At 36.0% G+C, this 16,190-nt stretch overlaps 1 protein-coding gene across 33 annotated transcripts in view; it reads left to right on the top strand.

Annotated features, from left to right (window-relative positions):
* The window catches only part of ABI3BP (ABI family member 3 binding protein), a 244,085-nt gene that overhangs the window by 178,381 nt on the left and 49,514 nt on the right, over positions 1-16,190 (top strand). For 24 of the 33 annotated variants that reach the window (XM_038002424.2, XM_007986002.3, XM_007985986.3 and 21 more), the window contains 8 exons: positions 317-376; positions 2,573-2,647; positions 3,743-3,799; positions 4,474-4,545; positions 4,982-5,029; positions 5,778-5,843; positions 8,017-8,091; positions 11,351-11,425. In XM_038002424.2, the coding sequence (XP_037858352.2) occupies positions 317-376; positions 2,573-2,647; positions 3,743-3,799; positions 4,474-4,545; positions 4,982-5,029; positions 5,778-5,843; positions 8,017-8,091; positions 11,351-11,425 (528 nt within the window). The remainder of the gene's footprint in view (positions 1-316; positions 377-2,572; positions 2,648-3,742; positions 3,800-4,473; positions 4,546-4,981; positions 5,030-5,777; positions 5,844-8,016; positions 8,092-11,350; positions 11,426-16,190) is intronic. The other 9 variants (XM_007986031.3, XM_038002422.2, XM_038002426.2 and 6 more) reach the window with 5 other exon arrangements.

The raw sequence follows: 16,190 nt of genomic DNA, 5'->3' as shown, positions 1-16,190 counted from the left end.
GTTACTTTCATATATATTTCTCTATATATTTTCATATCTGTTGCCTAAACAAATTTCCAAAGCAAACATCCATACTACTTAGAAAACCAAATACCTAGGAAAACCTCATGTGGATAATATCAATATATGTAGCAGAGTTCAAAGATTGTAACTACCTTCTGTGATGAATTGTTCTAGCTAGTGTGGCCAAATCTTCCAAAAGCAACTATATGCTTCCTATCAATTCCAAAGTTTTAAAAAAAATTGTGTATAATTTGAAACTCATGTTTGAAAATAAAAATTGAGGGTTTTTTTTTTTAATGTTGCTTTTGGTTAGTTTCTGTTACAGGCTTTGAACCTGTTGTTCATAGTACTGATGCTCCAGGAACAACATTTGGTAATGATTTTTGTGACTTGCATTAAATGCTTTTTATTGCTGTTTAAAAACCTACTTGAGCACCATCATGGCCAGAGTTGCTTCTGCTTCCTAAGACGCTGTTATTCCATTCTACACTTCATTTTAAAATAGTCAGCAGTCTTGGTGTTATCTGTTTTTCGCAGATGTCCCTGGACCCAGTGAAGGACAGCTGTCCATCGTGAAACTCTCTTTAAAATTGCACCATATGATTCAGTGTTAAATCTGAGGTCCAAATTGGTATTTAGTATTTATAGACCTAAATACCCTTCCATTTGGTATTTAGATCTATAAAGCAACAATTAAGTACCATGAACTCCCTTTGAGTAACTTAGTTTCTATAAAACCTGTGTCTTAGTCTCATTATTTTCTTCCTATTTTAAGGAATAAGGTGTCCCTATTACATTAAAATAGCTTTTCCCTGAAAGTTCCAGGCTCCTCAATCACTGATGAGCTTGACCACTCTTCTTCACCACAGTTTAGCAATGGCTCTTAATCTTTGCTAAGTAGGAATCCCTCTGAATATCTACGCATGTTCGATATTTATTCCTTTAATCACTTCATATGTGATATTTGAACTTCATACTAAGGATCTCTAAGGGAACCCTTAGTGAGCAGAAACAAAGTAGTCATTTTTTTTAATTTAGGAAATAAACTCAAGAAAATCTAACCTGTTTTAGAAAACATAGGTCTACATACAATGCTTTCAATGCTTTCTAGACCTACAAACACTATAGCAACCCAAGATCATCATCTTTTAGTTTCAAAAACAGAAAGGAGGATGAATAGGGGTTATTCCATCCCTCAGACCTTAAACTCCCTAAAGCCTCTCAGTTGAAATAACAAAAATCTATGGTTTAGGTTTTAGAAGGTTTAAGGAGTCCCTCTAGCCCATTGTACTTGAATCACAGGTATCAAAATAAGCTTGAATATCTTCCCATTTCTGTGCCTTCAAAGAGAAAAGGCACTTATAGTGGTCAACAGCTTGACAATTACAGGACTCATTATTAGATTGATAGCTGAGGGAGATCTATCCAGTGGCTAAATTCATCGTGTGCCCTGCATAAGGACTGTATCTAACAAAGGATGGATCTTACACAGTTCTTGTTCCATTTCATTCATCTCTTTCTCAATGGTGCTGCTACTTTTGCTTAAGAAAACAATCACTTCCTCATTCTTTGTGTACCCAGCACCATATTAACAATTGAATGGGGTGGAATAAGGAGCAGAGGTAGAAACCGAAAGAAAGGACAGATTTTACCTCTTACAGTACAAAGTAATTGTGAAGAAACCCTAAGGTTTTCTTAGATACAGTTTTCTAGATATAGAGCAATTTCCTCCTATGAGAACTGCTTGTTTGAGTAGTAAAAACAGACTATATTTACAGGAGTCAAGGAACGATGTGGGCTGATGACAGAGAGTAGTTGGGCTTTGAAATAATTATAGATTTGGATTATAGGGTGGAAGGGTGGGAACAGCACAAATAAAATAAGTGTCAATACTTGTTAAGGGTGGCTAAGGGGATGGTGAAACTAAAATATAGAACAAAGCGCTCCTAGATGATATTCAACATTTTGTTAATGTTACTATCATGAAATCAGTTATAGGCAGCTCTTAGCTCTTGTGGGAACTGAGATTCAGATACAATAGTCCATGAGAACTTAATTTTCCAAATAGGCTCCTGCTTTTTCAGAGGGATATTTTGAATCAGGAGTCAGCAATTTTTTTTTTCTGTGAAAAGTTAAACAATAACTTTTTTAGAATTTGTGGGCCATTCGGTTTCTGTTACAGCTACTCAATTCTGCTGTTTTAGCTGGAAGGCAACCAAAGCTGATACATGAATATGCCCTGAACAATTTTAGTTCATTATATGGCTGTCTTCCAATAAAACTTTATTTGAACTTCATACCATTTTCACGTGTCATGAAATATCACTTTTCGTTTTTTCCCATCACTTAAAAAAAAATGTGAGAACCATTATTGGCCCACAAGCCAGGCAAAGGGCTAGACTTGGAAGGGCTATAGTTTGCTGACATCTGCTTTAAACAGGGCACATTCTGTATGGCTCTCTGTAACCTCATGATTTTCAGGGTCTGTGTGTTTTAGTCGCTGCTACCTCTATCTAAAACCTATGAAATAAATAAAATTACTTTTACAATTGAGACCCTCTTCTTTCAGCTCCCACTGACCTGCAAACTCTTATTCTGAAACCAGTGACATCACCAAGCCTAGAAATGACAGAAAGTCGACCTGGTAAATAGATTGTTTTATCTGTCTGGGTATACTGTGTGCTTTAAGAGGCACACTGTAATTCTTTAAGTTATATTTCCAAAGATAAAAAATGAAAAAGGAATACACATTAATTGTAAATATTACACAATGTTCTTTTTTGTGATTGCATATTGTTAAATTAGTAATACATTAATGTTACTACTTGAATGTATAAAAATACTTGTTGCATTTGTGTCATTCTAGAAAATCACATATCTGATTAAGTGGTTGACAAACCACTTAGAAGAACTAATTTTATTATTTACCCTTATTTTTTCAACAGTTACAAGTCTGTGGCTCACTTTAATAGTAAATTTGTGCTAAAAGAACACTAGTTCAAATGTGACCATCCAGGAAGGAGAAATTTCTCATTTCAGTAAAAATAATAAAATTTCCTCATAAACAATGTGTACCCTTTAAACCATACTGCCCTTCAAGCTTGTAAATAGGCCAGGCATAGTGACTCACACCTGTAATCCCGTAGGCCAAGGCTGGTGGGTTGCTTGAGCTCAGAATTTTATGACCAGCCTTGGCAAAACCTCAACTCTACAAAAAAGACAAAAATTAGCTGGGCATGGTGGTGCATGCCTGTAGTCCCAGCTACTTAGGAGGGTGAAGTGGGAAGACTATTGAGCCCAGGAGGTCAAGACTGCAGTGAGCCATGTTCATGCCACCCTACTCCATCTGGTTGATAAAGCCAGACCCGGTCTGGGGGAAAAAATGGATGCAAATTTTAAAAATCAGTATTAGCAATGTTGTTGCTACTTCCTGATATTTATTTTAAAACACTGGATCCCTAAATTTTTCTAGTATAGGACTGTAATTTCTTTCCATCTCTTCTGAGTATCTTTTAATTAGATAAATGACATTTTGGTACTCATGTTGAATGTACAAAGTAGGTTGCTAATGGTAACCTACAGTAGTTATAATGTTGTGAATTCAGTTCAGTTATGAGAGCTTCCCTTAGTGTTAATAATGTTGTTATCCTAACATTGAACATTTACAGGATGCAAACCACTTTTGTAAATACTTACAACCTATTCTTTATCAATTGTACCATTTTCTGTTTTTTACTAGTTTCTGATGTTCTGGAATCGGTTACATTTAGTACTGAGTCACCAAAGGAGACTATAGGTAAAAATGTTCCCCAATGGGAAGTCAAGCATATGTGCTTTTCCATCTCATTGCAAAGTCATCTCTGGACGTCCTCATGCTTTGTGACATTTCATAGCCACCTGCTCCTCATAGCTTGGCTGTGTTCATCCAATGGGTCTTGAATGTCATTGTATACAGCACATTGTGTTCACATCTGCTGTATTGCTATGCAAGTTTCATAATTTCCTTATTCTCACTCAAAGTGAAAATTTTAACCTTTTCTGATTGCTCTTTCAATATGAATATGTACATATATGCACAACCTATTTTTCATTTTCACATCACTTTTAGGATTCATCCCATGCTTTTGCTCTCCAAGTACTCATTCTATGTGTGTTTCTAACTAGAATTCTTATTTAAAAAAAAAAAATGAAAGTGGAATTATCTGCTTTGTCCCAGGTAGAATTGCTGTTGAGTCTCCCATACATTGTGTATGGGGTGTGCGTGTTTCCCACATAGTGCACTGCCTTCATTTCCTGCTTTCATTCTGCCCTCCTAAATTGTGGTCATCTTCATAATCTACCTAAATGTTAATTATTCTCAAGAGTGTATCTGCTTAAGATAGCTCAATTCTTTTTCAAATTAAATGCAGGGTTCTATTACAGTATGCTTTGGGCTGCCCACCACTAATCAGCCATTCCCGTTTCTTCTAGCACCAGCCAAAACAGACTATGTATATCCCACTGCCAAAGCACCACTCTGGCCAGAGGAGCCAAAGACTGAAGGTAGCAAAGGTTTTAATGCTTGGATTCACTTTTTCTATACATTTTAAATTAACATCAGTTACATCCATGGAATATGACATTGATTCACAATTAAACAGATTTGAAGAGCTATAGCTTCCAATGTTCTTGAATTCTTAAGGTGATAATTGACTCTCTCTGAATACAAAAATAAATTCCTGTTTCTCTGCTGAAGTCTAAAGGTTGAGGTATAATAACATTGGAAACCCAGTTAATGACAATTAAAACATAAATATTAATTGGTGAATTAGTATTATAGAATAGGATTTTTCTCCTAATTCTTTTTTCCTGTCTAAATCCATTGTCCTGTCTGTAAAATTATGATGCAAATTCTTAATAAAATTTGATATTCAAAAAAATACTTCACTATAGCTTAATATCTTAGTTTCTAAAATTTTTCTCCTTTGTTTTGGTACAGTTGTGGAATCTGTTACCTATGTGTCTGAACCACCTGAGACCACACTAGGTAATAACCTCGGTAGCCCAACGCTGTGTGCTTTCTGTCCTCATTGCCACCATCGCCTGAGAACCTCCGGGTCTATCTCATTGTGAATTCATGTTACACCGTCACTCTTCACCATGGCAGTTGCTTTTCTTTCAGGTGCTCCTATCCATAACCATTGTCCAAAAATGTCTTTCCTCCCATTCAGTTGTGTAACAAGACTTTGCTTTTTTTCTCTTCATAAGTCAGCAGAACTGTTGAATCTAAAAATTTTTTTCCTAACACTGTACATCCTGCCAGCTTGGCATTGTGTCGAATGTTTCAGATAATGCTTTTTCGGTGTGATGATCCATTTATACTTTCTGACCTAGCAACATACTTTCCATTAACATTCATCCCATCACATTTATTTACATACGTGGTTTTCTTCTCCATTCTTTAAGTGAAAGTCAGTGCTGCTTAAATGACTCATAGTATAAGATTTTTAAAATTCTTTTTCCCTTCATGGTTCCTATTGAATATATCTTTCTGGCATGGTTGAGCAGGTAGAGTTCTAATGTGAAATGAGAATTTTAGAAGTACTTTGTAAGCTGCATCTGCAACTATTTTTTTTTAACTAAATGCATTATGAAGGAGTAGGAATGCTGTTTTGCTGCAGACTTGCAATTTTCTTTATTTTAAAAAATGTATTTGTTACCATCCTGCCTGTTATCTGTACTCAAGGTATGTCGAGTGCTATAGTAACCCACGTACTTTCCTTCAATTACCATAGAAACGTCGCCTCTGCCTTCTCAATCTATAACCCTACCCAGCCCAGATGAGCCTCAGACTGAACCCGGTAAATACGTTATTTTGTATGTCATATATGAGGTGAGTGTTTACAGAATGTCAGCATGGTCACCTCAAGACATCAGAGGCCCTGACTTTATCATTCTGCCCACAGACTTTGATGGGTAATCCTATCTGTCTGATGTCCTGCTGTCATTGATAATTACTCAAACGGCAGTGTTGTTCTTTAGGACATGGTTGAAAAATACCTCTCAGTTACTCTGCAAGTGTTTAATTCAGGGAATAGGAATGCTTCTGGGAAGAACATTTATATTCTGTTCCATTTTAAAATATATATATACTGATTTTAATTCCAATTCATCTCAACTAGTTTTACAAGTTCTGTGATCATGTAAAAAGTATTTTAAGCTTTCTGATTTGAGTTTTAAAAGAAACCTCCAGAAACAAGTTTGACTGCAATCCACATGAAAGGGAGTGTACTGGCCAGTCACCTTGTAGTTATTCAGATACCTTACTTCTTTCCACTCCTTTCTGCAGTGCTTTGGCCATTTCACTGCACACAAATAAGAAAAAACAAAATCAAAACAATTACTTTGGCTTATCACAAAACTTTTGTGATAAGCCAAAGTGGAGTTTGAAATGAATGAAAAATAATCAACATGAATAACTAAATATGCCTCTTATTTTAAAAAATCCTCTCAATAGCTATAGGTTTCAATGTAATAGAAGGTTATAAATAAGCCCAAACTTCTGTTTTGATTGTCAGTAAATTATTTTTATATTACTCTGTTTCAAAGGGAGATGCGGATTTCAAGTTTACTCACTGTCTGCTGAATATCCTACTAGATGTTGCCTATAAACCCTACAGTTTTTTAACAAAAAAGAAAACCTACATTGACTAAAATAATAAAATCTGACAGTTATACCTAACTTTTCCAAATTTTGTTCTTAGTAACTATAATAATATTATTGGAATGTCTCATCGTAAATACTGCTGTTAGTGATTCTTATCTCATTCTGTATCGTTTTTCATGGAATTGCTTCATGACATGCCTAACCTTCAGATGGTCTTTCTTATCCTCTGGGGAAAGTAAGTGGCATATCAGTTAGAACCTTAGCAAGTAGGGTAGTTGAGAATCAGAAAATCACAAACTGTGAGAAACTCTAGAATGACAGAATTTTAAGATTGGAAGGGTTCTTAAAAATTGTGTAATTTTGGTGAAAAACCTGAGACCGTAGATCCAGTGATTAGCAAAGGGAGCTCTAATCCCCCAGGTTCCAGGCTTCTAAACCAGATCATCTCCAACATTTATCAGTATTCATCTCTCTACAGGCAAGAAGATTCCACTGAAACCATTGTATACCTTGTATTTTTTCATTTAGTATCAGGAAGAAGATTCTGCAGACTCCTTCAGAAACTTCTGGTGTCAAATAACTCTTAACTTTCAGCAAGTTTTTCTTAAGGTGTCTGAAGCTACATGACATTGACCATGTTTCTTCTTACCTTTCTTTATCCCAAACACATTTTAATTCAACCAGATGAGGTGTTTCCACAAGCTGCAACCTTGCATCTGATAATTCCTTTCCTTAGCAGGATAGATTTTTCATTTTTTTGGTGAAGAAAAAATTGGTTTTTACACTGATTGTCCTAGAATTTCTTTAGGATTTGCTCAGCAAAGGAATAACTCTCCATAGAAAATATCCTTGGTGTTCAATTTATCTTCCCTCTTTTCCCCTATATAACCAATAAAACTGCATTTTGTTTAGTAACATTAATTTCCCATTAGCAGTTGCTATTAAAATACATTGTATATTTGGACTATAACATGTTAACTTTGTTTTTTATTTAGAAAACATGTATTTGCATTTAAAATAGTACAACTAAATATTCTGATAAAATTATATGAACTTACAATAAAGATGAATTCTTGTTATTATGAATTTATTTTCAAACTATTTAAAAGGTATTTGATGTCAGTATTTCTGAAATCCCAAGTTTCATTTTGCCAGCTGAACATCTTAGATATCATTTAATGTGACTTTTTGTTTTGTTTTCTGTTACATAAAAAAGTTGCCTTCCTATACTTTACAGATCTTTAGGAGCCTTAATCGTTGGGTATTTAGGTCTTCAGCCATCAGTAAACATCTCCGAGCTTCTAGAGGCTTAGGTACTGTCATTCTTGAAGGGCTCAAAATTTCCGAACCTATATCCTTTCTTTTAGCTCCCAAGCAGACACCGCGTGCTCTTCCTAAGCCAAAAACATCGCCACGCCCAAGAATTCCACAAACACAACCAGGTAAAGATATATTTTACATTTTAGCTTGAAAAGTTTGAGGTTAGTGGGCTTATTCTAGCAAATTGTTCATCAATAGTTATGATAGCAGATTGAGTCTTTAACATTTGCAAAGCAAGTCTTCCTCTGTAACCTAATAAACATTTAAATTTCTTTTTGGACTTACTAAAAAAGTACATCATTGGAAGAGCTTATTCCACAAAGCTTCCCTTAATGTTGTGTTATTGAAGATGAGGTGGACATGAATGGAATTGCTTAGAAAGAGTAGCCTGCCTACTTCCTTTTCCTTCCCCGACCTGAGACTACACTCCTATCCCTTCCACTATTCCTGAATGTGCTTCCTTCTGTCAGTCATCTAATTTGACATTTTCCTCAATACATGGCCTGACTACAACAAATGTGTGAGGTGTACCCACCCAGGATACCGGGAAAGGAACCTTTGCTACCACTGATCTGGTCTGGGGAAGGGAAAATGTGTAGCACCGTCACATTATGCTTGATCCAGGTGGTGATTCTGGATTCCCACCACAAATATTTTACTCATACCTCAGAATCTCTGCCATTAGGTACTGTCATTCTTGTTTTTCTGCAGGGGAAAAGAAAACCCCTGTAGTTTTAGGTGTGGTCTCTAATATCAATTGAGGAAAATTTTATCTATCATTAAATTTTTTCTATGATTTTAAATCTGCCTTATTTAGCATAATTTTACATATGTTCTAATGACTAAAACTTAGTTATGAAAATAATTTATTCTGATAATAAATATGTGAAGGTACCAAGGTAGCATTCCCCCAAAATAATATGAAATTTTAAATAATACATTTGAAACATTAACATACTAAAAGTCTGAGAAAATAATGATTAGTGAATAATAATGAATATGAATAAAAACATCAAAGTTTTAAGAATATGCTAAATTATTAAATAAAGTATATTAAATTTGTTATAATAGGAAACTGAAATCTAACTTTAAAAAAGACAAAATTATTTGAGAAGAAGCTCTCAGCTTTGGATTTGAATATAAAACATAGAACAAAAGTAGAAAACAAATGGGAAGAAGAAAGCATGAAAACCTGAATGTTGAACTATAAAAGAGGAAAAATAAATACTAAAAATTAAAATGCTCAGGCATGAATCATGGTCAGTACAAAATTTTTAAAGTAAAAGAGATATGAAGTAATAGGACAAAATTATTTGCAATTTTATCTTTTTAAGATGTACTTTGTACTTTATTAAAATGCAGTTTAGTAAATCAGGAGCTTGCTCTAATTTTCCATTATTATATTCTAAGTTTCAAATGTATTTCATTTTGACTTAGACTTTTAGCCAACCTTTCTTGACAAGACAGGCTCTTCAGAGATTCACGTGCTCAGTGAGTTCCACTCTCTAACTCTGAAACCATGGAGTGGCTGCCAGAATGTAGTGAGAGAGCCTTCTGATGTCCCGATTGAAGCAGCTTCCAGTCCATCAGCGTCTCTTGTGGAAAGTAGCTGCAAACCAGACACTTCTGGCTTTGTCAGTGCTACTGAATGTAAGGGAACAATTTGGAAAACTGGTCGTGAAAAACAAAATGCATTCTACTTATTCTTTTTCAAAGTGGGTAGAACTGAGACCTCCTTATCCCACAAGAACGTGACTCGTGTAATAGGTTCCAGCAGTATCCTGGATTTTGATAGTTTTTCAAGGAAGTGTGTATATGTACACGTATATATCACAAAATATTTTAAAGACAAATAGTCAAATTCTAATACTTCTTCCCTTACCCTTGGCTAGTTCCTGCAAATTTCAAAAAGTCATTTGGACAGGAGAGTGTCTTGTTTGTATGCATGATCAATACAAACTATTGTTGTTGGGCTATAATATCATCTATCAATAGTATTTACAACTTAAAGTGCAGCAGATTTTGTTTACCACCTTTCACATAATAAGATTCTGTAATTTGGGCATTTCACCTTTATTGTTAGTGTTACTGAAAGTGTGTTTATAAATTGGCAATGTTTAAATCTATATTTGGCATTCAAAGGCAAAAAGAGATCTAAAATCTGAAAAAAAGCATAAGGAATATTTGATAAGTCAATAAAATTTGATTTCTTAGATCCCAGTGTTTACAGGTAATAGCAACATTGTTGTTAATTGGATGCCTAGAATTTCTTATAACCATCAAAATTATGGGTGCTCCTAGATTTTGCATGGGCAAACAATGTGAAAATCAGAATGTACTCAGAGTCTTCAAAACCAAATTTGTAAAGCTCCTTGAGAGGTGGAAAAAAATTATAATAGTGTAATTTTCACATCATTTTGACATTTCACATTGGATTCTTATAACTATATCTTGAGTTAGGGCGGGTTTATTGTTTCACCTTAAAAAATGAGAAGCAAGTGAAAATCTGCCCTGCAGAACTGGGATATAGAGAGCCCAAGTGTTTAGACCTATTGATAATGTTTGATCCTCAGCATTTGGTTCAAGTCCTGACTCTGGTACTTAACCATAGCCTCGAGCAGATGCTGTCACACACCCAAAGCTCTGTTTCATCAGCTTTAAAGTGTAGCTAATAATTCCTTCCTCCCAACATTATGGTGAGACTCAAAGGGTGTAAACCTTATAAAAGCACTTTTGAAATCGTAGAATACACTATAATTGTTAGACTTATTTTCCTGGTGTCTATTATATTAGTACCTTATTATTCCCAAGGAACAGTTGTGGAAATCTAATTTTAGTTGTCAACAAATTCATTTGAAGGTTTCTCTGGGGCCAGAGAAATGCAGGGCGGGTAAGATGTGAACCAGCCCATTCCATTGCATTGTCTGCTTACCACTCTGCTGTTGCCCGAGAGGACTTCAAGCATATCCAGGCTCCATAGGATTCCACCCTGACCTCACCATCTTTACCTACTTTGTCTTTAAGGAAAGACATAAAAATGGATTTAAGGAGAAGTCAAGCAAACATATCCAGTAAAGAAAAGCTCTCTTACATGCATTCAGTTGTTGTCTCCTCTGAAATAGATTTCTAAAAAGTCGTCCTCTTACTCTGATGCTTTGTAATTTGAAATTTTGCAGTTTCTCAGATTTCACTCTTCTATAATTATCTGGAATTCTAACTAAGCTATTTGTAGAGCTTAAGGACTGGTCTTCTGTCTGACTCCCGTATGGGTAATACTTTGTTTTGTCAGTGTTCAGGCTACACCTTGGCTTGCTTTATGTGTTAAGCATGACTGGAAGGTGCTGAAACCAAATGACTTACAATATGAGTTCTCTCTTTCAGTTCCTAAGGGGCCCCAGCGTGTTACTGCAAAACCAAAAACGTCACCGAGTCCAGAAGTGTCATACACCACACCTGGTAAATGCTTTATTTCATGTTTAAGCCAAACGCGTTCGACTGCCCCACTCTGCTTCAGTGAAACACGAGACTTGATGGAAGTGAGGTCAATATTTCAGTTATGTTTAAATCCCATGTTGTATCATATGTGGTATAATTTCAGAAGTTTCATAAGAGTGTCCACTTGTTCATCTATTAAAGCTGTGATCGCAGTCAAAAGGCAGAGAATTATGCCAAGGTTAGAATGTCTTTCCTAGAACTAAAGTTCTCTTATTCCCTGACTTACAAAAAAATGCTGCCAATTCTAGCTACGCTATGCTCAAATATTTCACTAAACACAAAGATAAAGACTTGCTCTTCCCTACGAATGATAAATTAGTGTTTTTACAAATAGAGGCAATGATGTTTAGTCATTTACTTGGATACATAAATTGTACTATGTCCACATTGAGTTTTTTCCCTGTCACATTCTGTTTTACAAATTTACGGAGACATAGCTTGGGTTAAGAAATTTCTTTCACACACACACAATGGTTTCTTTAGTTACAAATCTGTTTTTTGCCAATCATCTGAGAAGGCCTTTTGTTCACATATGGGGAAGGTAATCTCATGTTTGTGGAGTATCCAGGGTAGGGATTCCAAGGGCCCAGACATTTCATGGATATTACCACCACTATTTACATGAAGTCTTCAAGTGGCCTCAGGAAGCCACTGGTAACTGAACAACTTTCTCTAAAAAGCCAAGCTCATTTTTAACTAGAGAATCTGGGAAATACTGTGAGTTTTTTCTCTTTCTTTTTAAAGGTACAATTATTATAAATTCCTAAAAGCATATAGAACATTCCCAGAGCCAAATAATTTCTAAGCTATAGTATAAAATGATAGCATTTTGGAAGCAAGCCTGAATTCACTTGTTACAATGTTTTCCAGATTGTATAAGCAAAGGCTATTATTGCTGCTGTGGTATAGACAATTTGGTGGTGGTGGTGGTAGCAGGCTAGAGAGAATCTCCTTTGCCCTGAAGTCTAGAATGTAAATTTGTACTACCCCAAACACAATAGCCAATATTATAAACAGGAAGTAAGGAAAAAACCTCATCTCACTTGCAAAAGATCAGCTTATTTTCAATTGTGGAAATGAATGTAATGGAAATTAATTTGTTATAGATAACAGTAGATTTGAGTGACTATTTACTTTTCCTTTTCAGTATAAAAAATAATATTATTGGTATAATCTCATTACACCAATATATTGAATAGTTAAGTTTTTTCCTCTTTTAGTATTTAATATTTGCCCTTCTGGGCATGAGTTGGCCATTATTGAAGTCAGGTGGTGAGTACCTAAGAATTCATTCTATTTTTCTACTTTCATATACCTTTGGAATTTACTATCATAAAATTATTTTTAAGGTATTTATTTTAAAATCTTTTCTGTTAGCTAGTCCTTCTCTTCAACCACATTCTTCAAATGTTCTCCCACAGCTAAGTTATAAAGAGCAGACCACTTTTAGCAGAAAAAAAAAAACTTGCCTTAATTCTACCAACACCTTGTTTTTCATAGAAACTCTAACCTGTGATCTTGATCCCTGTAACAACACAAATAGTTAACAACTATCCCTATTTATACTTTTTATCCGCAGTTTGAATGAGCAGAGTAGAGAACTGCCTCCTGGAGAACTAGGGCCTGTCTTAGTGGTCTTCTGTCACTTCTCCAGCTCCACATGTTCAGAGTTAAGGTTCTGTCCCTAAACCTGGTGTTGGCCCTGCCACATGATCAGGCTTCTTCTCCCTTGCCCCAGGGGTGTGGCACCCCCAGGAATAATCATAAGGCAACTCGTACTACATTTCAGTTTTCTCAGAAGTGTTCAAACACATTGGATTCTGATGTGTTCAAACAGTTTTTAGATTTTATCTAGGCTCAAATTCATACCCTAATGAACCCAATACTTTGTTTACCAGGTCCTGTGGGTTATACTTCAAAAAAACAGGGTAAATGACATGTGTATTTTAATACGTATTAGTATCCTGGAGAAATAAACTCTTCTGTAAAAGTCTAAAAATCTAAAATGTAGTGCTGAGGTCAGGACAGCGTTATGTTTTGTTGTGACATTTATCTCAAAATTTATTCTGAGAGAGATCAGAAGTAACAAACTTGGATTTCTTGACCTTATCAAAGAGGAAGTCAGTCTAAGATTCATTGTACAGCACTTCCATTCTGTAGATTCCTAGGCATAACACCAGCTTCATCCAGTGAGGCCTTTAGAAAAACCCTTCCAGCCACTCAGTTGAATTATCTATAACATTTAATGAGGAATCTTGACAAATTGAGCCCACACTCCCTGCCCACACCAAAATGAAAGTGACTTTTCTCCACATCCACCTTGGAAGAATGATTTAGAATTCAGAGCAAATAACTCCCTCACTAGAAAACAGGTGCCATTTAACTTGGAGTCTAAACAGGAGGTTCCTGGCTCAACAGAGCTCTGTCTTCCTTATGAGTTCCTTTCTACACCAAGACCTGTCTTGGCTTTGTGGTCAACCTTCTGGCCCCCAGGCACTGGGATAGATTTCAGTCATCAGGAGCAAACCAGGAAGAAAATCTAGATTTCAGCAAGCTATCCAAATCCTCACGAATGTTCCATGTGTCTCTTCCCTTTGGAAAATTATTTGTAGTCACACTTTTCAGGGTTTCTATAGTTTTATGTTTTCAGTTAAACTGGTTTTAAGGGGAGTTTTTTGTGAACTAATTAATAAGTGTTTAATTCTAAACATTTCTTAAAAATTGAGCCTTGGCCAGGCGCGGTGGCTCAAGCCTGTAATCCCAGCACTTTGGGAGGCCGAGATGGGCGGATCACGAGGTCAGGAGATCGAGACCATCCTGGCTAACACGGTGAAACCCCGTCTCTACTAAAAAATACAAAAAAAAAAAAAAAAAACTAGCCGGGCGAGGTGGCGGGCGCCTGTAGTCCCAGCTACTCAGGAGGCTGAGGCAGGAGAATGGCGTGAACCCGGGAGGCGGAGCTTGCAGTGAGTGAGATCCGGCCACTGCACTCCAGCCTGGGCAATAGAGCGAGACCCTGTCTCAAAAAAAAAAAAAAAAAAATTGAGCCTTATTGTTTAAAATGATAGAGTTCATAAAGCAATCATTTGCTTGGATTACGTACTTTAAAATATTGCCAGATTTATATTAGAAACCTGATTGGACATTCACCTAATAAATGTATGTTTTCTGATATAGTCTTAGAAGACAATACGTTTAGAATTGAGCAAGCCAAGATAACAATAGTTGACAATTATTTCTATTTATACTTTTTGTCAAAATAGGAGCTGGGATGAGCAGAGAACTGCCTCCTTAAGATCATACTGTTATCATTACTGTTCTACAGTGTTTCATTATCATCCTCTAGACATTTTGCCATTTTTTCCTAAAGCTTCTTCTTTTTCCCCTTAAGGATGTACTATGTAAATTTATTCTTTGTTAAAATAGTTTTTTGGTTTTTTTTTTTCAAATCAATTTTCCTAGAGGCAAGATGTCTTTCTTCTCAAATATGAGAATTCAAATCAGGAGTTAATCAGCAATTTGCTTATTTGCCTGATGATATATTAAACATCAATATGCTTCCCCTCAAATTTTAGTGACTCGGTGCCTTTCTCTTTGCCTCAAAATCTCCGTAAGCTTGTATATGCCATTGATGTGATTAATAAATTATTTATTTAGATCTTTCTTTCTTTTCTGTTTTTTGTTTGTTTGTTCTTTTGTTTTTTGACAGAGTATCACTCTGTTGCCCAGGCTGGAGTGCAGTGATGCAATCATAGCTCACTGCAGCCTCGATCTCCTGTGCTCAAGTGATCCTCCTGCCTCAGCCTCCCAAGTAGCTGGGACCACAGGTGTAAGCCACCACGCCTGGCCTAGATTTTTTAATACTGTTTTACAATTCCCTGGAAAAGAATTAGAGACTTTTGGGAGAGGTCAATTTGAGTCTTTAAAATGTTGCTTAGCAAAGTACAATGCTGATTCATGGGAATTGCCCATCTTTTCCAGATTTGTTCTTTTAAAAAAATGCACTAATGCATGTTCAATTCAACAAATATTGATTGCCACTTATCTGCCTGGTTCCATGCTTAGGGATAAAATCAGGATTAAAAGAATTAGATATGATCTCTACCACCCAACACAGTACAGTGGAGAAAACAGGAATAATATCAATAACTATAAAACAAGCCAAATCTCAGTAATTAATGGGTTAGTGATATAAACAAAAAATGAAATAATAGAAAAGTAATACATTCTAAATGTATGAATTAGAGAAGGTATTATCAAGAAAATGAACTTTAAGATAGATTTTAATAGATAAGTAGCTATTGATGATTTTTAAGAAAGCAAAGATTCAGAGGTATAAAAAGTACTCCAGGCCGGGCGCGGTGGCTCATGCCTGTAATCCCAACACTTTCGGAGGCTGAGGCGGGCGGATCACAAGGTCAGGAGATCAAGACCATCTTGGCTAACATGGTGAAACCCCGTCTCTACTAAAAAAAATACAAAAAAATTAGCCGGGCGTGCTGGCAGACGCCTGTAGTAGTTCCAGCTACTCGGGAGGCTGAGGCAGGAGAATGGCGTGAACCAGAGAGGCGGAGCTTGCAGTGAGCCGAGTTCACACCACTGTACTCCAGGCCAGGCGACACAGCGAGATTCCATGCTCCATATAGCTGAGAAACAGCATGATTCGAACTGACTACATTGCTAGCCATATGATGAGATTATTGAGAGATGAAAACAATGTAAATTG

The sequence above is a fragment of the Chlorocebus sabaeus genome, chromosome 22 (assembly GCF_047675955.1).
Source record: "Chlorocebus sabaeus isolate Y175 chromosome 22, mChlSab1.0.hap1, whole genome shotgun sequence".
Lineage (NCBI taxonomy): Eukaryota > Metazoa > Chordata > Mammalia > Primates > Cercopithecidae > Chlorocebus > Chlorocebus sabaeus.
The sequence above is the reverse complement of the archived record's forward strand: the minus strand, read 5'-3'. Positions and strand labels throughout refer to the sequence as shown.